The following is a 23523-nucleotide window of genomic DNA, read 5'->3' on the forward strand; positions in this document are numbered from 1 at the left end:
GGGTCCTGCTAGCCTGACGGGGCGTCCCTCTGCCTCTTACGTGGTCCTAGAGTGTGTCCACGTTCCCGCCCAGAGAAGGGAGCACCAGGTTTCCAGGGGCCTGGAAACAGGCATGCGCCTTGATTTTCCGCAGCATCCTGGCTGGTTACGTGCAGGCTAAGCCGCTCACATTGCAGACTAAAGAAACAGAAGTGAATTAAGTCTAATGACAATGGGTACTTCTCAGTGGGCAGGAAGGACCGCGGCGCAGACTGTATGATGTCATGTGTGTAAACTAACCACCGAGTCATTTCTGATTAATGTCTTTAGGCCTGAAGCTCACTGTTTAGCCTGGTGATGTCACGCTGCTTAATGGGAACTTTCTAGATCTCTGCTAGGGAGCCCAAGCTATCTTACCAGTGAAAAGCCAAGCACATCCACATGAATCACCTCGTGTTCTTCGTATAATTTGAGGCCCTCCGAGGGACTAGGAGTTGGGGGCGGTTTGCTTTCTTATGCTCATATTTGCGCCTAGTTGCAGCGAGTTCTGCTTTGTTTCCTAAGAAAACTAGAAGGCTTTCCCACGGCAGGGCCAGCAGTGGTGCTCAGGTCTTCCTTCGCCACGGGGGGGGGGGGGGGCAGGGGCAGGCGCGCTGTGGCAGCGGCTGTGTCCGTGGATGATGGCCTTCTCCAAGGACCGTGTGCTGATGCTGCAGTGCACGTCACGATCGGAGCGCGGAGGCTTGGCGTGCTGGGTTCTGGTCCAGATCGTGCGTAAGCCCCTGTGAATGTGCCTTCAGACACTTTCACTTTCATCCAGGTGGCTCGCAGGTGTCCCTGCGGCCTTCCCCACCTTTCTCCACCTCGTTCCTTTTCCTCGTCCTCATTGTCTTCTGGAGGCCCGGGGAACGATCGGGGAGCTCCGGCATTCCTATCACCCTTACTCACCGTGGACTGTGGGCACGTTGACTCAAGGGAAGGTGTGTCCTTCTCTGAAGGTATTTAGGAAGAGCAATAGGATTTTTTTTTTCAAAGTAACAGAACTTGGGTAATTACCACCGTGATTCTGAGGCTTTCATTGTGAAGACTTCTAACCCCCCGCCCGCCAGGAATGCTGTTCTGGAGATGCCGGGCCCTGGAACTCAGTCAGTCTTGTCTGAGATAAACAGATTAGATAACATCTGTAAGTGCCAGTTTTAAGTTTGAATCATTGGTGTCATGGATACGTACAGAATGTTTTGTCAAACATGTCTGTGTGTTTGAACGTGCGTGTAGTAGAAAGCTTTTTAAACCCTGAAAAGTCTTCATTAAGGCATGCTTGCTTGCTGCGTCCTAGTGCGAGCAGGGCGCTTTCCCCGTGGGTGTTCCCATCGCTGCAGAGGGACGGTGGCTCCTCCCTGAACCGAGTGGTTTTTCCTAGCTGTGCAGAAGCAGAATTTGCTGTACTTTCCCTGCTTTTGCGAACTACCAAAGGCATATACAGGGTTGTCCATGTCAGTGGCCAGTGCTGGGTTTAGCGCTTGTGTTTGTTTTTTTCCCAGGAGGACTAGATAGAAACAATTTTGTACTCCCTGAATTGAGTCCTGATCCACCTTCCACGCTGGAGTGCACACACCCCTCGTCCTGCACTCGCCGGAATGTCTGCTGGCCTCTTAGAGGGCGCCCTGGCGGGTCCTTCTCATTAGCTCCACTCCCCCAAAGTTTGTGACCGGGAGAGGTTTTGCAGTAAGTGTTTTCTCTAGCATTATTAAAACCAAGGGTTTACAAAAGAAAAGAAAAGGAGAGAGATGGACTGATATTTGCGAAGTACTTACTATACACTAGGCGCGGAAATTTTTATGTGTGTGATCTCATTTATGGTCCCAGCAACCCTGTAAGTTGGGTGTCTTCATCCTCATGCTACTGCTGAGGAAAGAGAGCAGATCTGCTCGTTTTCTGTTGTTTTGCCTTCAGTCTCCTGATACCTGCCTTAACAGCCGGCTGTGTATACGGAAGCGTAGCCGTGGCGGACGTGCTGTCGGCTGCTTCTTAGAGGTCTCTCGGTCATCCGTGTGGCCGCGAAGCCTCAGCCTGTCCCCGGTGTCTTCCCCGGCTCCAGCCCTCTTCCCCTTTTCTGACAGCCCTTGCAGCCCCCTTTCGTGTGAGCCATGGTGGTGTCTTACTTAGGTCACCTCCTGCAGCCTTCGGTGTGACTGGCTTCGCCGTGGTCCCTTTGAACAGCCTGCGACGTTTGTCATGAACGTTCTGCCTTAACCTTGAATTTTCATTCAGTCTGCCTCCTGGTAAATACTGGGACTTTTTGGTGAGCGTTATGAGCTTCATGCTTATTTTTATGGATGTTTGCTGGTTTCTAAGATCTCAGCGCACAGAATTTAGATGTTGTTTGTAAAGCGAGAAGAGCTCCTGAGATTCTCTTGGACGTCAGAAAGTATGATCATAGAATGCGTGATCGGGGCCACCCAGCTATCCAAACAGCTGATTGAAGCCCATAGAAAATACTAACCGGCGCTGCCTCTTTTCCCAAACAGATAAAATAAAGCCCTTGCACCTTGCTTTTTCCCTCCAAGTTACCAGACAGATCCACAGTTGATCAGGAAAAGCGAAGTCACTCCCCCAAGGTGCTGAAGTTGAAAGGAGTATCTTTTGTCTCACGCTGTACTTTGCCCTCCACTACAGGTCACCAAGCCCGAAATTTACCTTTTCCTTTTTAACCTTTTAGGGATAAAGGTACATTTTCAGAATCCAAACTGAAATAACTATTATCACTTCGGCACTAGTGTTAAAATTCTATAATGTCAGAACTGTAAAACAGAGAGAATGCTCGCTCTCAGCTACCCAAGGTTCTTAGATGAATATTCCAATAAGCAACTGGCCTGTGTTAGGGGTTTGAAATGTGAGCTGTTACTTTGCAGGGCATGCGGCAGAGAGCCTCCTGCGAACTGCCACAGATAACAGTTTGTAAACGTTGGGTGAATAAATGAATGAAACTGTAAAAACAAGTATTTTGCCAATATTAAGCATGATCTCCTCAGGTGTGAGAGCTGTTTTTGTACTTCTGTGTATATCACACTTACACCTCTTTGTACATAATATGTCTGTATAGGGTGCCCCTGGGTAAGGGTTACATACACACGTATATACCTGTACATTGTAACGCTGGTGAAGAAAGCCAGTCTGGCCTTTTTTCCTTCCCAGCATTTTGTTCAGAAAATTCTGACACACCCAGAAAAGGTAGAATGTGCAGTGAACACCCACCACTTAGATCCTACAGTCAACCTCCTGTTGCATTTGCTTTATCACATAAGTATGCATCTCTCCATCCTTTTTTCCACCCACCAGTCTATCGAATTTCTTTGATGCATTTCAAAATAAGTTCGGGTATGAATATACCTCACCCCTTAATGCTTAGAATTCAGTATGTTTGCAGGGTTTTGGTTTTTTGTAAAATTTACAGAGAAACGCACCGTTTCAAGTTTGCCATTTGATGACTCCCCCCTCCCCCCAGCTTTACTGAGTTATAAGTGACAAATAAAAATGGTGTATTTAAAGTATGCAACATGACGTGTTGATACGCGTGTCCGACGTGACATGACGGCCACCATCAGGCCCACTAACACATCCATCACTTCATGTCGCTGCGCTTTTTGTGTGTGCTGGTAACCCGTGGGACGCACTCTCAGGAAATTTCCATGTCAGCATCGTTATTCACTGCAGCCACCACGCTGTCCATTATGTTTCCAGAACTTACTCATCGCCTTTCAGAAAGTTGGTTCCCTCGGACTTGACTTCCCTGTTTCCCCAGCCCTGCAGCCACCATGCTGCTGCTCTCAGTTATTATGAGTTTGGCATTTTTAGATCCCATGTGTAGGTAAGATCAGGTAGTGTTTGTCTTTCCCTTAGCATGACGCCCTTCAGGTCCATCCATGCAGGATTTCCTTCTTTCTTTGCAGTCGGACTAATATTTTCTTTATCTAGTCACCTGTAGGTGGATACTCAAGGTGTTCCCATGTCTTGGCTACCGTGAATAGTGCTGTGAACATGGGACCGCAGGTGTCTCTTCTAGATAGTTACTTTATTTCCCGTGGCTGTGTACCCAGAATTCCAGAATTAGAGGTGCGTACGGACACACGACTAGCGTTAAAGCAGATGGCCAAGATGTAATTCCCTTCGTTTCAGTTGCTGGTATTGGCTGAAAGAGCTGACCTGAATTGAATGTTTGCCCCCGTGTAAGAAAAGAGAAATTAGAGGAAACGGCTGAGACCTGGCCAAGAAGCCAGGGGTTTACTTAGTGAGAAAAGGGGACGCGGAAAGGGCTGTGGGGCTAATGGGTCAATTCGCCACCACGAACGTGGCTTTTGCTGTGAAGCAGGACGTTTCCGAAATGATGGAGGACAGTGGACCTGGCATTTACATGCTTCTCGTGGATAAAGAGACGCCTGGTGTAGTGAGTGTGGTTCGCACCCAGCCGGAGAGTCTGCAGAAGGGAGCGTGCCTCCACATCGGGAGATCATGAGAGAGATTTGTTTTCTTCGCCCTGCGGAGAGAAATGTGGATTATCTCATTCAGGAGCTCCAAAGCCCCAGATACAGTGCTTATTTTATTTATTTCAGTAATGTGGTCAGCAGGGGTGACGTGAAGTCCTTAGCCGAAGCTGAAGAACGGGAAGCTGTGGCTGAGGGTCAGGAAGTTTATGGCGATCACATGGCTGTGAATCCACATTTGGTTCCCCTCAATATTCTGGGGTGGTGCCGGGGTTGAAATGGGACCCAGCCCAGCTATCCAGAACAACTCAAGGACTGACAGCCGTCCTTTTACCCGTGAAGAAATGCCCCATGATTCGTTATCAGCTTTCATCAGAGGCAGCAAAGAGACTTGCGGAATGTGTTAAGCAAGTGATAACTAAAGAATATGACCTGTTTGAGTTCCGGCGGACTGAGGGGCCTCCGTCGCTCCTTATTTTAGATCGCTGTGATGATGTCATCGCCCCATCGCTAAGCCAGTGGACACATCAGGCCATGGTCCATGAGCTACTGGGCATGAGCAATAATTGACTTGATCTTTCCGGAGTGCCAGGGATCAGTAAAGACTTAAGAGAGGGGGTCCCATCTGCTGAAAGTGATGAGTTCTATGCTAATAACACGTCCCTGAATTTTACTGAGATTGGTAACGATACAAAGAATCTCATGGAAGACTTTCGGAGGAGCAAACCAAAAGAACAGCAAAAACCAGAATCAGTAGCAGACATGAAGGCTTTTGCTGAGAATTACCCACAGTTCAAGAAGCTGCCTGGGGCTGTATCAGAGCACGTGACAGCGGTTGGAGAGCTGTCTCGGGTGGTCGGTGAGCAGAATCTGCTGGAAGTTTCGGAGGTTGAAGAAGAACTGGCCTGTCAAAATGACCGTTCTGGTACTCTCCAGAACGTAAAGAGGCTCATGTGGAACCCCAAAGTGACAGAGTTTGGCGCTGCCCTCCTGGTGATGCTCTGTGCACTGCACTGTGAGCAACGCAGCACTGGTAGGTAGCCTGCCCGGACTGACGATGGACCTCAGGGATAAGGTGTTTCTGAGAGATACCGTAAGCTGGTGTCTGCAGTCCTTGGATATGGTGGCAAACGAGTCAGGGGAAGTGAACCCTCCAGCCCCAAAGATGCTGTGGCTGTAGCCAAGCAGCTCCTCAGAGGATTGAGGGGACTAGAAAATGTATATACTCAGCATCAGCCTTTCCTACATGAGACCTTGGACCATCTGGTCAAAGGAAAGCTTCAGGAAAACCTGCACCCTTATCTGGGCCCCAGCCCCGTCGGAGACAGACCCCAGGATATCATTCTGTTTGTAATTGGAGGAGCCGCCTGGGAAGAAGCTCTAACAGTTTATAACCGGAACCGTAGCGCCCCTGGAGTGAGGGTCGTCCTGGGAGGAACCACAGTGCGCAACACGCAAAGGTCACACCGGAAACTTGGACCTTCTTCTGTGACCACGAGTTGGTATGATCTCTGAATTATTTACAGAAAAATTAGGGTCCTGTGACAGATTTTGCATTTCAAAGGAAGAGGAATCCAGAGGAGCCTTCTTCACTTATGGGTATTTCAGGATCAGCCTCAAAACTGTTGGAACCGTCTGCATCTTTCTAGAGATTTTGGGGTGTTTCCTTTCCTCCTGCGGTGGAGTGTACCGCCCGTCACTGGCAGGCATCTACTGGGTGCTGATTATGTGTAAGGTTCTGTGCAGGTGCTGGAAAGGTGGAGACATGTTCTCTGTCTTTAAGGGTCTTGGTGTCTAATGGGAAAACAGGTATATAAATGAGTAACACTAATATAAGATGCTTTTAAAAAATTTTGAATTTAACACACGATTCAGATATACATGCGTCCCCTGATTCTAATTTACTTGTATACTGGAACATATACTTTTTAATTAAAAATAGCTTTTCATTATAAAATCAATGCATAATCTTTGTAGAAAAAAGCATAAAAATACCCATACCCATGCTGTCGTGTTCCCACCATAGGAAATGCCAACATCTGATGTACAGCCTCTTAGACCTTTTTCTATGGATGTGTACACATATATTTTTAAATAAAAGGGAATATACTGCCCATGTACTTCCAATAAAATACTTACACGTCATTTTTAATTAAAAAAAAAAAAGAAAAGAAAAGTTAATGTACTTGTAGGCATCGGCTCGCTCAGGAGTGGCGGAGGCTCTCTGCGTGGTCCTGCCTCTCATCCCGCTGTGCTTTCTCCCCGTCACAGCCCGAGGAGGAGCCGTCTGTCTGCGATGTCACCGGATCCAGTTCCTCCACCGATGACACAGCCTCCCTGGACCGACATTCGTCTCATGGCAGTGACGTGTCGCTCCCGCAGATACCGAATCTGACCCGGTCCAGGGACCAGCCGTCTCTCGATGGCCGCTGCAGCCCCGGGCCGGGCGCGGAGGGCCGGGAGCGCGGGGGCGACCCCGCCGGCGCAGGCGAGGCGGAGGAGGAGGAGATGGACTGCATCACGGAGGTGCCCGCCAGCTGCTCCGTGCTGCGCGGCTCCATGCGCTCCCTGTCCCCTTTCCGGAGGCACAGCTGGGGTCCCGGCAAGAACGCGGCCAGCGATGGCGAGATGAACCACCGGAGGTGAGGGGCCGGGCCACGTGTTGGCGTGCTCTGTCTGCTTGTGTCTGAGAAGCTTCCGCTGGGGGTTATCGTTGGTAACAGGCTTGCGCGGGCGCTGCTGGGGACGAACAGAGTAGCCTTTGGACCCGGAAAGCCGCTGCTCCAGCTCCAGCTGTAGACCTTTCTGTGTACAGGTCCTTGGGCGAATTACTTCACCCCTCTGAGCTTTAATTTTCTCATCTGTAACACACCCGCCCTTCCGAGTGTTCGTAAAAAATATTACAGGAGAAATATGCCTGTCCCATAGAATGTATTTAATATATGGTAGCATTTATGCAGGCGAGATTTGTTAATGGAATTCACAGATTACAAAATATTGGCGGGAATAATATGTCCTTTTTAAGTTAAAAAATAAACATGAGCTCTTACCGTGTGAACACATCTGAGTTTTAAAAGTGCTTCACAGAAATTGCCTTCTCTTTCTAAGGCAGAAAGCTTTGAGAAAGTGCAGATTATTGCTCCATCCTTAAGAGGTGATCAGAATTGTTGCGTATCATTCAGTTATTGGTGTTTGCCCGTGGGTGGCCCAGTCTTTGGGGACCTGCGTGAGTGTGAGCCAGTCACACGTTCAGACCTGCAGTTCGGAAGTTAAGCACATGGTGTTAGCGCCACACAAGGGGGGCCATGACACCTGCTGTAAGCACGAAGGTGTGCTCACCAAAGCCCCTCCTTAACGGCAAGGCAGCTAAGGGAGGAGGCTGGCCGTTGTTTTAAAACACTTCATGTAAACAATATCACTGGAGCCATTATTGCTTTAAAAAAACATTCTTGGCCTCCTTATAACATTTCGGCTCTGATTTCGTAGCTTTAAGTTCATGTAATCTGATGACGTTACTCGCTCATTCTTTTATTCAGCCAGCATAGATTGTGCGTTCACCGCAACGCGAGGCGTTCCTATGTCCGGGATACGCAGAGCTGAGTGAGACCACGCTCCTGCCTTCATGGGGTGCACAGGGACACCTTTCACTTTCCTGCTTGGCCACTCTTTTCAGGCTCCTTTAATAACCTGTGATCTTGTGAGAGTCACGAGCCAGGCCGTATTAGCCCCCTTTTTGCAGGCGGGACTGGGGCACATAGTTTGTGTCTGTCACCTGCCCGAGGTCAGTGGGATCCTGGTTTCTGGTCTCCTAGCCAAGTGCTCCTTCTGTGATTCCATATTGGTTCCTTACTCTTGGCTGGAGTTCGGAATGCTTACCTTAGAAAGAAGGATGGGATTTATCTGCTGGGTAGTTTTTACATACATTTGATGGCCTAGATGATATAAAAAGCAATTTTTTAAAGTTTTTTTTTTTTAGCTTTATTCATGCTATACATTTTTTGGTCTTTAGAGCATTCACAGGATAGAAAAAATAAGGATGTAGGGAATGATCCTTATAGCAGGACAGGATAACAGTGTCAAGAAAGCAGGGTTTGTTTTATACATAAAACATTTTTCTTCTTAATGCACAATGGATCCTTTGCCATGACCTTGATTGCAGAGCTGGATAGGATATTATGGATCATTTTGCTCAGATGAGGAAATTGAAGCTCAGATTAAATGATTTGCCCGTGATTACATAATGCTCCTTTGACTGAATGAAGACGAGAACCCTATCTATCATCTGAGTTATTTATATTTTTAACATGAATGCCATGGAGTCTCCTATTGGAACCAGCATTAAGAACTGCCCGGCAGCCCTGTCTTAGCTCTGGAGATAGTGGAATGAGAGACGCTTATCACTTCCATTAGTTTGACTAATTCTCATGGTATTACCTGCATATGGTATAGCTGAGATTTCACGTGTTAAGAAAACTCTTTGAAAGTCTGGATGGCTTTCCTTTCTCCTTATCCTTTTACTTTTATAACTTAGTAAACCTGGTTCCTTGTCACCTGATTAACTGTCCTGCTTGTCTTGGGGATCGTGTCTGTGCCCAGTGTGATGTCTGCATGTCTCATGCGTTTGTGTCCATTTCGTTTCGCCTCGACACTGACCTCTTCCACCATTCATTTTCAGTTCAATGCGCGTTCTGGGGGATGTTGTCAGGAGGCCTCCCATTCATAGGAGAAGGTACAGAGCTCACTAACTTGTTGGACTAACCACATTGCCTCTGAGCGGATACTAACAAGCGTCTCATTATTCTGCTTATCCCATGATTCAGCAGCTGTTCTTAAATAATGTCACATCTGCTTCAAGCAAAGAAACGATAGGTACTTCATTGCTGATTGTCCAGTTCCCTGTGGAATGGCTTCTTGAATCTGAGGTTTTAATAATAGGGTCTCCCCAGCTTTCTCCAGAAGAACTTAAAGAAATGTTTATGCTCTGCCTCTCTAATGGACCCTAGGGAGGATTTTTTATTTCTTTCCAAAAAATGGGGTAGGGGGTGGGGAAGAAGCAGAAATATGTGTGTGCCTTGCACACAGGCCCTAAAACCTTTTCAGCCCATTCCTTAATAGTTTGCTGAGCGTCTTTATTCCCGGCCACCTGGCGTTCCCTTCCCGTGGTTGACGGGAGTCGTTCCTCAAAACGAGAGGCTTAGGCTGGCCTCACAGGGGCCCTCTCAGTGCTCACTTCCTTCATTATTTTGTGTTAGGTGAAATTTCGAAGCTAAAAATCCTTCATAAGCTGAAAAGTGATTTCTACTCAAAAAGTACTGATTTGCTTTAAATTTTTCAAAGGCTGATTTTTGTTTTATTGTGCAGAAGTCCTCAACAACCTTTTCTTCCATTGCCTGGAAAAACATTTAAAAATCCAAAAACGATTGTTAGATTACTGTTAGCCTCTCCTATTAGACCTTTATAAAGAGGTATTTTTAACATTAGCTGAAGGTGTTTGTTGAGAAGCAGGCAAATAGTGATCTTTCCCACTGTGTCTTTCAAGTGGCAGCTTTAATTCCAGAGTGAAGTGCCTGGCTCTCCACCGAAGGTCTTTGAGGTGAACTTACTGAAACCACGCACTTAGAGACCCTGGAAGATGACAAGTGGCTGGACGCAGTCCAAGTTAGCGTATCGGTGGAGCCGGGCTAGCCCCTCCAGCGACAGTTTCACCCGTAGTCTTGTTCTTTAGGGAGAAGAGGAGGCGTAGTTTTAAATTTTATATTGTCTTAACTAGTAAAATTGAAACATTCTAACAAAAGGTGAAGGAGGATAGCTTTTTTTCTTTTTAAATCTAGAACTTCCTAAATTTGAAAACAATGCCAAAGAGCCTCTAAATTTGGACATCCCCCCGCCCCCCAGCTAACTGAGGAATTGACATTAGGATGCTCTCAGAAACACTTAACTGTGGAAGAAGTTTTCTACTACAAGGATGTTTCTGCTTCTGTTGGACCACCTGCAGCTTCCTGGGTCCTCGGAAAGGCAGCCCGCCCACCCCTCTTTGTGTCTTCCTGTTGCTCTTCATTCTCTTCATTTTCGGTTCCATCCCAGTCTCCCACGTATTTTTGAAAGGAAAGCGAAGGTTAAATCAGTAGAAGATTTTTTAATATAATAAAATTATACATATGTATATATATAACTTAAAATTTACCATGTATTCAGTTGCTGATTAACCACATTGTTTTTAATAAGAAGTTGGGTATTCAGGTATAATACCCATTTTTATTAACAATTTGGAGACTTACAATTAAGTTAATAATTTTATTTTTTAAATATTTTATTTATTTAGGAAAAGGGGAAGGTAGGGAGAAAAAGAGAGAGAAAGAGAAACATCAATCTTACATGCACCCCAACCAGGGACCAGGCCTGCAAACCAGGCATGTGCCCTGACCGGGAATTGAACCAGCAACCTTTTGTTAGTGGAACGACACCCAACTAACTGAGCCATGCCAGCCAGGACTAAGTTAATGATTTTAAAGAATGGACTTGGGAGTCTTATGTGTGCCTGCTTGTAAATTACACCAAGGCGTACTCCGACTCACGTCAGTCTTGTCTCCCTTTCCAGACTAGAGACGTGCCCCAGCGGTGCAGCTTTGCTTTCTGCTTCTGCATTGGGAGCTTTGTACTGTTCATTTAATATGACTTAAAATGTTTCACGATTTAAAGTATTTTAAAATGATATTAAAATTTTACTTTTAGAAGAGCCACAGTGGTACTCTTACATCTGTGCTCCCACCTTTCCCGTGTCTCCTTTCCTCTCTCACAAACCCCTATTTGTCAACCAAAGAACCGTATTGGGTGTATAGTAGGTGCTCCCATATCCACGGGAGAGCTGCTCCAAGACCCCCAGTGGATGCCTAAAATCATGGATAGTACCAAACCCTACACATACAAACCTGGGATAAAGTTAAATCTATAAATCAGGCACATTAAGAGACTAGCAACAGCGAATAATAAAACAGAACAGTGATAACAATATACTGTAATAGAAGTGACGTGAATGGCTTTGGAGCCATCATTAAGTAAGATCAGGGTGAATGGATCGCCGGCATTGTGATGCGTAGACCATCCATCTAATAATAACTGAGCTGGCTGCTCAGTGGTTGCCTAACGGGCGTGGAGAAGCCGGACAAAGGGCTGATTCACCTCCGGGCGCTGGGATAGAGTGGGACAGTGGGCGATGATGTCACGGCACGTACTTAAAATAAACTTATTTCTGGAATTTTCCACTTAATATTTTTAGACCGTGGGTAACCGAGAGGTTAGAAAACAAAACTGCAGATAAGGCGGAACACTCGTGCATTTCAGATGGGCAGAGCCCGGGCCGTCCGCTGGCCTTCCCGGCGCCAAGGTTCAGGGGGGCGCGGGGGGTTTCACTGCTCCCCCCGTTCTGGAAACACGGGCCTGTCACTTAGAACTCCAGGGCCCGAACAGTAGCAGCGGTAGCAGCGGGTTTTTAAGTGGGAGCTTTTCTTAATCAAAGCCGCTGACTGTTGGTGTAGTTCCTTTTACAGAGTAACTGATGTCTGGATTTGGTTCTTCTTCGGCTGTTTGTATTTACTTAGCCTTTCCAGCCCCAGGTTTGTTCTGCACCTGCTGCTTGAGAATAGATGTCAGTGCTGAGATGGGTAGTCAAGGGGGTAGATGAACAAATGGATTTTTACATTTTTGTGTGAACATTATAAAAGGACAAATTTCTGAATATGATAGAACTTCTAAAAAAAAGAAAGAAAGAAAGAAAATGAGTCCCTTTGTTATCATTAAAATGCCAGGAAATGGGACCGTTGTTACATGCTTAACCTTTACCATAAAGGCCTAGGGAGCAGGGCTTGAAGATGGGTGGGAGCCTTGACTGCATGTTGTTCCCATGGGACACTTACAAACTGTCGGGCTTAGATGGACCCTTACTGGAAGCATGTGAAAGGCACTGAAGGCTCCGTGAGCATTGTTCCGTTCAGTCCCGGCTTAGAGATGCCGTGGCGAGGGAGCTGTGGGGGCGGGGGGGCCCACGGAGAGACGGTCCCCAGGAACGGAGGCTGACGCCTCCGTGGGGGTGCCTGCGGGGACAGCCACGAGTAGTGTAGGCTCTCACTGCAGCGTTCTCTGGAAGGACCTGGGCTTCAGGTCGGATTTGTTACCCTGCTAAGAGCACACGTGGCCATTTCTAACACATTGTGCAGAGAACCATCAGTAGAACAATTTTAAGATTCCACGGCACTACTTATTCTAGCCTTTTTGTAAGTTAATGTTGCATTTCTCAGTTTCTGATGTTCATGTCCATCCATCTGTCTCTAACTCTGCCCTTTCTTTTCAAACCCCATCCCCCACCCGTTTCCTCTCTCCTCCCTCCATTTGTTTCTGTCGTCGATGCCGCCCCCAGTATGAGCTGGTGTCCCTCTGGTGTGCAATACTCTGCTGCCCTGAGTGCTGACTTTAATTACAGAAGGTATGGTATCGTTCCGTGTGCAGCCGCCGAAGGGGGAGTCCCGAACCAGGGCATGCGGGCTTCTGGCTTGGGGCTGGCTTCCCTGGGGCTGGATTGCACATGGCAGCCTGCTTTGTGTGCGCACGCACTGTCCCGTCCCGTCGCCTCTGCGGTCGGTGTCGCTAACCCAGCTGAAGTTGGGTGTCTCAGACGGCTGGCTAGCGGTGTTTCCTGCACGGTTGTCGCCACGGTGTGCTGGGCCACTTCTCTCTCTGTTTTGGCCTTCCCTGATTCCCAGATCCTAGGAGTCCCCACGTCCCGAGGGAAACGCAGACAGAAGGAAGGCAGCTCCTACGATGCCCTTCCTTCTGCTGTGCTGCCAAGTCCACCGGTCGCTTTAGAGTCCTGATTCACAGACTCTTCCTTCCATGTTCTTCTGCTGCTGAGCAGCCAGGTTTCATTACTGAACCGTTTTTAGGGTTAAGTTTTATGGGAAGCATAGATCTGGTTTTCTTAGGCTTCATAAATCCCTCACAATAGAAAACTAAATGTCCCCTTCATTAGCCTGTCTTCTTACCCCTGGTATTAAAGTGACTTGCAGAGACATCGCTTGTAGCGAGTCACGATTTCTATTGTCATACTGAAATTAAAAACAACAACAACAACAATGAAGTCTATCATTTAATATGGTTTCAATTTATAGTAATTTGTGAAATTAAAAAAACAAGTACAGGCCTTTCTGGACTGGCATTTGTGATTTATCTGTAGCAGTTAACTGTGCCGTTTGGGCAGAAATAACTGAATAGCTTCAGTATCCCTTCGCATAAACTTGGCTGTTGGAAGCTGAGAACATGGTCAGCTGCAGCTGCATTTTGAGGTCTTGCTAAGTTTGCAGAAACTGCCCTGCGGTGTAGCGGATGTCACTTACTCTGCCTCGCAACCCCAAAAGGATAGAAGCTAGCATCTCTCCGTAGCCGCCTGCTTCCAGAAAATGCTTTTTACTCTGCAAACCACAAAATCCTTCATCCCAGGGATCCCATTTCGGGTACCAAATCCTAAGTTTGCCCCCCACTTTTTTTTTTTCCTTTGTCAACCTCAGGACAAAAAATTAAACCTCTTAGACGTAGTAGCTCTCCAGCTTTTGCTCTTTAAGGTGCCCTGTGTGCCTGTCTGCAGCTAACAATCGTCAGGCCACCTGTCACGCAGGTGCTGCCTGGGCAGGTGTGCAGAGAGGGTGATGCTCATAGGAACGCTTGGGTTTTCTGGGGCGGGGGGTGCCTGCCTGTGAAGTTACAAAGCTCAGCTAAACCGTAGGTGAACCGTAAAGGCCCACTGAATGGACTCGGGGGCAAGTCCTGGTCTCCCCGTTTGCCTTCTTAAAGTCACCTGCACTCATATTTTCTCCGTGCCATAGGATTATTTGGCATTAGCAGAGTTAGATTTTGGCAAAGATCAAGGAAAAACACATAAGTAAAAGATCAATATGTTTCTGTGGTCTGTCCTATGATACGTTGAAAAACTGTGAAAAGATGGCCTTAGATGGGTCCAACCTTTGAACGAGATGAGTGAGGTAAGAAACTCTGAGTGCAGTGTTCTTCCTCAGCGTACCAGGGGCTGCGAGGGGCGAGGTGGGGTGCTCGTTCGTGCTGTGCCCTGCAGACAGCCTTGCTAGGTGGGAGAGAAACTACAGCTGTGTGACAGAGACACCACGAAGGGGGCTTTGCGTCCTCCTCTCGTTCTGAGACTCGGAAATCGGACGAATTAACTGGCGTGCCGTGTGTTCAGTTTCAGCCTCGAAGGCCTGGCCGGCGGAGATGGCGTCAGAAGCCAGCCGTCCTCCTCTCTGGAAGGGAACTCTGCAGACCCCAAAGAGCTCGGGCACCCTTTCAGTGCTGAGCAGCGGGAGGACTCTCTGGTGTCTCTCTCAGAAGAGGATCTGGAATCAGGCCAGAGAGAGCATAGGATGTTCGGTCAGCAGGTAAGGCTGAAACGTCTGTATGGAGCTCATTTGGGAAACCCGAATTTTATTTTCCTCAATATGTGCTCATATTAGGAGCAAAGAACACAGTAGTTATGTTAATATGAGGCTAGCAGCTGTGATTACTTACCCACTGCATTACATACTCTGTCTAGCACTTAACACTAATTAAAGAATATCATTAATTTGCATAGATTTAAATACTCCATCAAAGGAACAACTTTTTAAATTACGAAGGTGCCTAGGATATTAAGTTGAGGTTTTTTTCTTCTCTTCCGAGGACTTCTTTTAGTACCCCAATAGTAAAATGAGTCTTGAGGTGTGTTACCATTATTAAATCATGAATAATAAACTGAATAATACCATTATTAAATTTCCCAATTTTCAAAAACATTGCCACAAGTTTCTCCTTCCTGGAAAAAAATGTCTTATGCTTAATCTCATCTAGGAAAGGCCTATTTACTCTCTCCTTCCCGTCGCTGCCAAAATTCTTGGGTGGGCCTCTGCCCTCCCTGCCTCCTGCTTCCCCCCTGATGATCTCTTAACTCCCCCACTGCCACTCTCTTGGAAGCCCTCTCTTGAAGGTCATGGATGTCCTTGTCTGCCAAATCAAGTGACCTTTTCTGAGTTCTCATTCTCTCAACCCCTCATTAACGCGTCCCACTCAGGACAGTGCCTCCGGGAGATTTTGGGCTGTGAACCCTCCATTCCTCTTTCCCCCTCTTTCATGGGCAAAGGAGACTTTGGGATAAATTTCTGCGAGGATTCCAGGATACGTATCCCAATGAAACGTTTCTAAGTAAACAAACAAAAAAGTTAAACACCTGCCTTTGAATAGGTGACTGGAGTTTAGAGAGAAATACAGTGGAACATTTCTTTCTCTTTTTTTTCTTTTTTATTGAATTTATTAGAGCAACATTGGTTACTTACAGATGTATCAGATGTATAATTCTGTGATACTTCATGTGTGTATTATATTGGGAGTTCCCCACCCCAAGTCACGCCTCTTTCCATCTCCATTTATACCCCCCATTCCTTCTTCTGCTTGCCCTTCCCCCGAAACAGTTCTGATTAAACAAGCAAACAAACATGTTGAACAGCCTGTAGTTTGAACAGGTGACTGAGGTTTTGCGTAGAAATTTAATTTTAATGACGTCTTACTGCACAGCCATGACGTCAGCAAGTATAAACCTGGCACCAGAGGAGCCCTTAGTAATGAGTGGCTCACGTCTGGCCCTGTGGAGGCCCGGAGAAGATCACCCCGAGGGCCTTAAGGAACTGTCCTGTGCCTCACCTTCCAGGAACTCCCCAACCTGTAGTGTTTTATCTTGCGTGTAACCTCAGAGCAGGGGTTTAAGCTGCTTGTATCTCTGATCTGGACAAGGCGCCTGCAGCCAACTTCCTGTTGAAAGTCTGCCTTTCCCTGAGGTCATTTTTCAGACCTCGCAGTTGTATTGGAAACATAGCAACTAGGCCTCCGGCTCCATGGTTACACAGGAAACAGCTCTAAATAATCAGAGGTCTGCAGTGCGCGCCCGTCGGGTTGATGCTAGTAACGGCTTTCTTTGCTTCCCTGTCAGCATGGCGAGTCAGGAAGGGGCAGGTGGTAGCCCACGACGAAGGGAAGGCGTTTCTCAGAATTACAGTCAGTTCACCGTTGGCACGGGCCCCCCAGCAGCAGGAGGGTGCCCGCAGACGCCCATGGCTGTTTCAGGGGCCCTGTGGCAGGACCTGCTGCAGTTCTTGGATTACCAGGCCGTGAAGCCACTGTGAATTTCCCGGGGTGCGAGGTTACCAAACTAGTCATCCTCGTGTAGAGAAGCAAGCAGCCTCATCTTCGAAGAGGAAATGGAAGAGATTTAGGTTTCTTCCCAGATACAGGGCTGCTTTGCTTGTGGTCTTGAAACACTTTTGACTTGGATCTTCCGTTTCCAGCTCTTTAAGATCAGAGAAGTATTACTGTACTTCCACCAGAGACATTCAGGTTTTTAAAGAACCAGAACTGCGTGTAGTTTGATATTTCTGGTGGAATTATTTTTGTCTGGTTATGCAGTCAGCAGATGTTAACTAAGCACTTACCAAGTTTGAAAGATCATTAGGTATTGTTAGGGGTGTGAAGCCGCTGGAAAGGGTGGGTACTCTCGTTGCCCCCAGTTTACGGGGAGGAAAGGCTCTGAAAAGCTGAGCAGGTGCTCTGCAGGAGAGCGGCTGGGGAGGGGCAGGGGCCTCAGCCGAGTCTGACTGCGGAGGAACCTGGGTGCTGCCTTGCCCTCGACCTTCGGTCAGAGTGTAAAGTTTTGTGCTTGTCTCGAAATACAAGAGCGTGTACTCAGAACCTGTTCTTCACTATTTTTATTTCACAGACATGTCACAGATCTAAACAGCAGGGATTTAATTACTGTACATCAGCCATTTCTTCTACATTGACAAAATCCGTGTCGTTAATGACCATCAGCCATCCTGGGTTGGACAGTGAGTATACTACTTTTGTAAAAAATTAAATATATTTTAAATGCTTTTTCTGTCATTTTTCTCACCTTAAGACTCAATAACATTACCTTAAAAAATCTCCTTGCCTTTTCCTCTGAACGAATGGCTCATCATTTAAACAAAAAAGGTGAGCTAGAATTCGGTGCTGTGGTCGTCCTCCTCTTGCTACCTAAAAACTCCTTAATACATTAAATTTATTATATTTTGTGGGCCTAAACCTGACATATTTGTAAAAAACATTACTTTGAAATAATTTGAGACTTTAAAATTAGTTACAAAAACAATGCAAAGAATTGCAGTATAGTCTTCATCTGGAGTCCCCAAATGTTAACAGACATGATGCTCTTATGTCTCAAGGATCCTCCCATATTTTACCACAGAGCAGTTATCCGGATTTTATCCAGTGTTATTTTTCTGAGCTCTTCAAAAATGCCAAGTTCACAAAGGACAAAGAAAGACTGAGACAGAGTTTTAGTTACGTGAGTGCCAAGGGGATTGCATCGGAAACTGATTAATGCCGCTGCGTGTAAACTCGGGGTCCATCGGCTCTGACGTCATACAGAGCTGTCTGGTAGCCATGAACACAGCATTTGCACGTGAAAGATGCTCAGTAACATGTTTGCACTGGATGCAGATGTTCACCACAGGAAGGCAGCTTATTCTTTGGGAAACCCCCCTTCTTTGTGATATTTTGTAAACACTGATTTTTTTTTTTAATGAGTTGTCAGTGTGAGATCTTGATGGAAAGATTTAAGTTCTCAGTAGGGCGGGGTGATACATGGTGGAAAGATGGAGATTCTTCACAAAGGGCGAGCGGGGCATTGCATCCTTTGCTAAAGGACCGAGCCTTCGGGAGGCTGAAGCAAAGGGAGGAAATTCTCCTGCTGTTCCTGGTGTGCCTTCAGTGCTCCCTAAGGGAACCCCTGTTAAAGGGTTAGGGACGGAAGGGGCTGCCCTGGGCTGTTCCGTCTCCATCCGGGACTTACTGGAGGCCTCCTCTCTTTTCATTTCCACAGTGACGTTAAGATGTGTGGGTTGATTCTGTTAGCTTTGTTCTCCTTTTCCTATGAGTCCTACTTCAGAGACAAATGTCCTGTTTGACAACAGGTGCCTAATGTGACTTATTCTCAAAGATGCAGGTAGAGCCTTGCAGAACCATAACAGAAAAAACCTTCCCTGCTTTGCTGGGGTGTGGCTTTCGTTTTGATGTGGTTTTGGATTAGAGGTTTTGCTGGGATAGAATGAAAATTATTGTAACAAAATAGTTGGTAGTGGCATTGGATGGGCCTGGAGTGCCTCAGACAGGAAGGAGCCCTTCAGTGAGACGCGTCAGTTCTCTGTCCCCTCCTCCCAGGCCTGGCACGTCGTCCGGTGCCCCGGGGGAGGTTCTAGTCCAGTGGCCACAGACACCCAGCACCAGCAGACTGTGGCCCAAAGAGAGATCTTTCTCCTGTATTTTGTCACACAGCCTCTTGCCTTGGGCATGAAATGCTTCATTATTTTGCCCACAAAAAGCAAAGTGGTTTTTTTACTGTGTTTTCAGTTGCTAGCCACACAGGATAAATACTGCGGCCGAGGCCCAAGAAGCACCGTCCTTGAGCGCCCGCGGGGCCAGCACACGAGCTCTGCTTTCTGTTGGTGGGACCGACTGTGCTCGGCTCACTGCGGGCGCGCGGCCGCTGTCGGCGCTGGGCTCTGAGGAAGAGTTCAGTCCTTGTGTGAGAGTGGGGTGCCTGCCTTCTCGTTTCAGATGTGCACTCCATGCAGGTTTGGAGGGGAAGGTCGCGCAGGCCTTGACTGGCACTCCCTTCCCTGAATCTGCGTGTGCGCTATGGAGGACAGTCACCTCTAATGACGCGTTCTCTCCTGAGTCCCTCCTCTTCCACAAGGAAGTTAATTTTCCCGACGGTATTTTTTCTTTTGCACTAGAAACATGGTAAGTTCTTCGGGAGGTGTAAGACTCCTGGCCGTTGCACAGAAAACTAAAACTTCTGTTTCATGGGCTGTGCTTTCAGGCATCAGGGTAGCTGGGTAGTTAGTTCTAGATTGGCCGCAGACTCAGACCTCCAGTTCCCAGTCGCCTGGGTGCTGCCCGGGTTCTCTTTGCTCATGGGCTCCCTCCCTAGCTGAAACTGTCACGATTAATACATACACAGCGATTTTACAGCCCAAAATCGTTGGTACACCTCACATAGTCTGACTCTTTATCGTAAGCACACGTCCTGCCTGTGGGCCCTTGGGTTAGACACTGAAACATGTGGCTGCAATTATTTGAACTATTAAACAGCGATAATAATGTGATAAGGCCTAAATGCGCATTTATTTACAGTCCTTAGCGTATCTCCTGGCTTAGGACGAGTGCTTGTTATTGCTACGGAGCGGAGCGAGCTCACAGCGCCCCAAACAGAGCCCAGGTCTCAGCAGTGGGGAAGGAACTGGGACAGAGTCCCTCACTTTCTGTAAGTGACTGTGTCTGATGAACACACCTGTCTAGGATCAAAGCACTTTCTAAGATCAGCCTTCTCTCACCACTTTCCAGCCTTTACCTGTGCCCTGTCTTCTTTCCTGAAAGAAATCCGCCGCCTCTGCCAGCAGCCTTCCTCACTTAAACATTTTTTCTGAGAATGGACTGCGCTGCCGTCTGGCGCGTCTTGGCTCATTTGCTCGATGAGAAAACCAGACAAAGTCCTAGCGTCAGTGCTGAGCTGGGATCTGTTGCAAAAATCCATTGATGTAGAGGAAAATACTGAGGAAGGTGGTGACTCAGATGTGTCTCTGCCGTTTGTCGGGGTGTCGAGGAGACGGGCGACAGCTTATTTAGGAGCTACGGCGGGTGGGCAGGCGTCCTGACTCCTGTCTTCGATTTGCTGATGGAAGGAGCGTGCTGGATGCATCGTGCGGGCTCCTGGTACCGTCACAGAAGCTCGGAGGCTGCCCGCGGCTTGTGGGCAAACGCCAGGAGGCCTCGCCCTCGCCCTCTGCGCCCAGAGCCGTGTTCCCAGCAGGCCTCCTTGCATCGGAGAGCGTTGGTGGAGCCTCCCGGCCTGCCAGGAGACTTTCATAGTTTCCGTTTACATTTGAAGAATAAAGTCCCTTTTCGCTCTACAGAATAATTGCATTTTTAAACTTCTCATTGCTTATACCCAGAAGATGCCCACAAACTGTAGAGAAACTGCTTGCTCGGTCCCCTCCCCGGAAGAACGCTAGCACGTTAGCAGGGATAATGTGAAAGGGGAGCTGCACCCACGAGGTGTTTTAACTCCACGAGCTTCTTAAATGAATTTCACATCCGCCTTCGTTCTGCTTGGTTATCACAAAGAATGGTGTTCGCCGTGGCGCTTGTCCTTGGGATTGTCTGTAGGCCCTCACTCCTTGTGTGGGAATTGGCCGGGTTCCTGATGGGAACACGGCCTGTGACTGGAGAGTGTTCACTAGACCGTGAAAGCGAAGTCTGTCCTGAGAGCTGGCCTGTGCCATTTACATGTATCATTAGCACCAGGTCTGAAAAGGTAATCCTTGTGGCCAAAGATCAGGGTGCACCTCTGAGGATGTTTTATCTCTACTTTCTCTGCTAATTTTCTTTTTCTAAACTATGGACAGTGGGATGAAATTTTATTGGAATACATATATTTTCTCACAGTGCTTCTAGTTGGAAAAGATAACATGGACAGGTCTGTCAGGACATAAATTTAGGCAAGTAGAGTTTTTCCATGGGTCTTCTGGTTAAATTGCAAGGCTAGCATATATACACAGTTCTTAAGGCTGTGATATATATATTACATGCATATGCATTTTAATTTGAGGATGAGTCATATCGACATTGAGACCAAAACCTAGGAATTTGTTAAGTGACTTTAGTGCGTGGAAAGCGGGACCAAGCGGTTTGGGCTTCTTACCTGAGGGCAGTGGAGCAATTTAAGCTGATTAAATTGGTGCATTAATTGAGTGAAACACTTCATACAGACCACACTGTAGAGCGTGTTGGGTAGGAGAGGGGCAGAGCAGTAGGGATCTGGTGCAGGATTCCGCTGAGAGCATTTGGTGGCCTGAACCAGGGTCCAGAGCAGTGGCCGCAGGGAGGAGTGCATGCTGAGAAAATTCTAGAGGACTGAACCCCAAGGACCGAGTGAGGTGTGGTGTAGGCATTCACATTTCTGCTTGATGAGCTAGAGTTAGGTACCGCTCGACCGGGTGGAGGGGTGCAGGCAGAGGAGCGGGTCTGGGGGAAAGGACAGGCTTACTTAGGTCCTCGTGCCCTCTGAGCTGCCCATGGGGTCCCCATGCTCAGATGCGCAGGGAGGGGACCTGTCGTAAGCTCACAGGAGGGTCTGGCCCGAACACAGGCGTGGTGAGTCAGCAGTGCATGGTGGGTGCGGCCTGGTTCAGAGGCGGGAGTGGATGGAGAACAGGGCGAGGAGGGAGAGAGCCAGATGCAGGGTTACTCCCAAGGAAGGAAAAAACAAAACAGCTCCAGCTGTAAATTATAACCCTTAAAAATCATTTACTTCTTGTTTCATAATCTAACACATACATACTGGTGTGGATTTTTAAAGCTGCGTTAGAATTCTACATACACAGGAATAAAGATGGGTGTGGGAATAAGTTGCACCGTTTACCTAGACGGCTCTCCTGGGAACCGGACGGGCCAGTGACGCGACTCCATTCCACGTCGGTGGGAGGTGCCTTTTGCTCCGTCCCAGTGTACCTGGTGCCTGCCCCAACGACTCCCGTTAACCCACCCCCCAGCCCCGCAGCCGCCGCAGCCCGAGAGGCAGATCCCCATCTCTGCCAGCAAGCACCTCCCTGCGCCCCCTTAAGTCTAAAGCCCTCTTTCCACTGGGCTCTTCTCACGCCGGTGACGGGGAGGGGACGCACAGCGCGAGGAAGCGGCCCAGGCTGACGCGCTGGGGACGCTCTAGGCTTGGCACGCATGGATCCCTTGGGGGCCCGTGTCCCCTGCATGCCGTCATTTCTGAGCCATTCGTTGTCATGCTTTGCTTGGAAAACTAATTGGAGCAAACAGCTGTTGCCTTCTGTGCACTGTCTATGCTGATAACCCAGTGCCGGATCCCGGGGCACGAGACCCCGTCCCAGGACGAACTGTCGGGGGGGTTCCCATCCCACCCGGACTTTCCGCAGCACTGAGGACCGTTTCACAGAACTTCCCGTTCGATCCTGCAGTTTTCATTGTTCCTTGTTTTCACTGACTTTGTCTCGCGGGACAGATACCTGGGTGTCCACCTGTGATGCTTAAAAGTTAACGTTAAACTTCTTTCTTCTCCCCTTTTCCTCCTACTTTCTTTCCTTGGAACTTTTTTTTCCAGTCCTTTTTCTGCACAGCGGGTTTCAGATGAATATGTCCTTACTGGGCGATACTTATTTTAAAAACTTGACAAGGTATCAGTTTTAGTAATCTTGGAAAGGAAATGACCCCCCCCCCATTTTATGTAAATTACCTGTTTTCAATTGTGCAGTATTCCAGGATTGCCGTTTTTAATGGAAAAACTATATCTAATATAAAGTTAAATAATGAATTGTCTTCATTTCGTATAACTAATGAGTCTCACTATTAAAATACACGATTGAGTGCCCTAATGCTCTACTGCTTGCTGACTGTGAGTTTCAGCAATATTTATTTTATCTTTTAATATTTAAATATTAAAATTTAATATTTAAGCACTCTTAAGCTCAGGGTGACATTTTTGCATTGTTCTTAAAGCAAAGTACCTTCTACACAGTAACACAAAATTTAGTTAATTTCCTTTAAGTGGAGGCCTTACGTGTTCAGTACTTCTTCACAACTAAAAGATATTTGGTAAATAGGCACACAGTAAGATGCCACCTTTTACTAGTTATAATAAGAGGGAAGATGTGAAAGTCCACGTACAACTTGGCATGTTCAGAAATTCTCAAGGCTGTTTCATCTCAACGTGTTCATAATACTGTGGGAAATAGGCCAGCGTGGCCTATCAGACAAAGGTCCCGGCAGTATTTCTCCTACCGCTAATAGACAGTTACGTTGGGCTCATCAAAGGATAGGAGCTTGAAGAAGCCTTTGAACCACATCCAGTGTTCCTCAAAATGTGTTCCTTAAGCTCAGAAGCGCCAGTGAGAACTGGTGGGGGAGGGGGGGGGTC

The 23523-nt window shown here is 47.5% G+C and overlaps 1 protein-coding gene and 1 pseudogene across 2 annotated transcripts in view; both read left to right on the plus strand.

Moving 5' to 3' along the window:
• The window catches only part of AKAP13 (A-kinase anchoring protein 13), a 208073-nt gene that overhangs the window by 143101 nt on the left and 41449 nt on the right, over nucleotides 1–23523 (plus strand). Inside the window, exons 11-15 of one of the 2 annotated variants that reach the window (XM_090263653.1) lie at nucleotides 6732–7102; nucleotides 9136–9189; nucleotides 12874–12939; nucleotides 14704–14896; nucleotides 17260–17368. In XM_090263653.1, coding sequence (XP_090119779.1) covers nucleotides 6732–7102; nucleotides 9136–9189; nucleotides 12874–12939; nucleotides 14704–14896; nucleotides 17260–17368 — 793 coding nt within the window. The remainder of the gene's footprint in view (nucleotides 1–6731; nucleotides 7103–9135; nucleotides 9190–12873; nucleotides 12940–14703; nucleotides 14897–17259; nucleotides 17369–23523) is intronic. The other variant, XM_090263652.1, reaches the window with a different exon arrangement.
• Nucleotides 660–6426, plus strand: LOC149992054 (vacuolar protein sorting-associated protein 45 pseudogene; annotated as a pseudogene).

The sequence above is a fragment of the Furipterus horrens genome, unplaced genomic scaffold (assembly GCF_987537825.1).
Source record: "Furipterus horrens unplaced genomic scaffold, mFurHor1.1.pri manual_scaffold_16, whole genome shotgun sequence".
NCBI lineage: Eukaryota > Metazoa > Chordata > Mammalia > Chiroptera > Furipteridae > Furipterus > Furipterus horrens.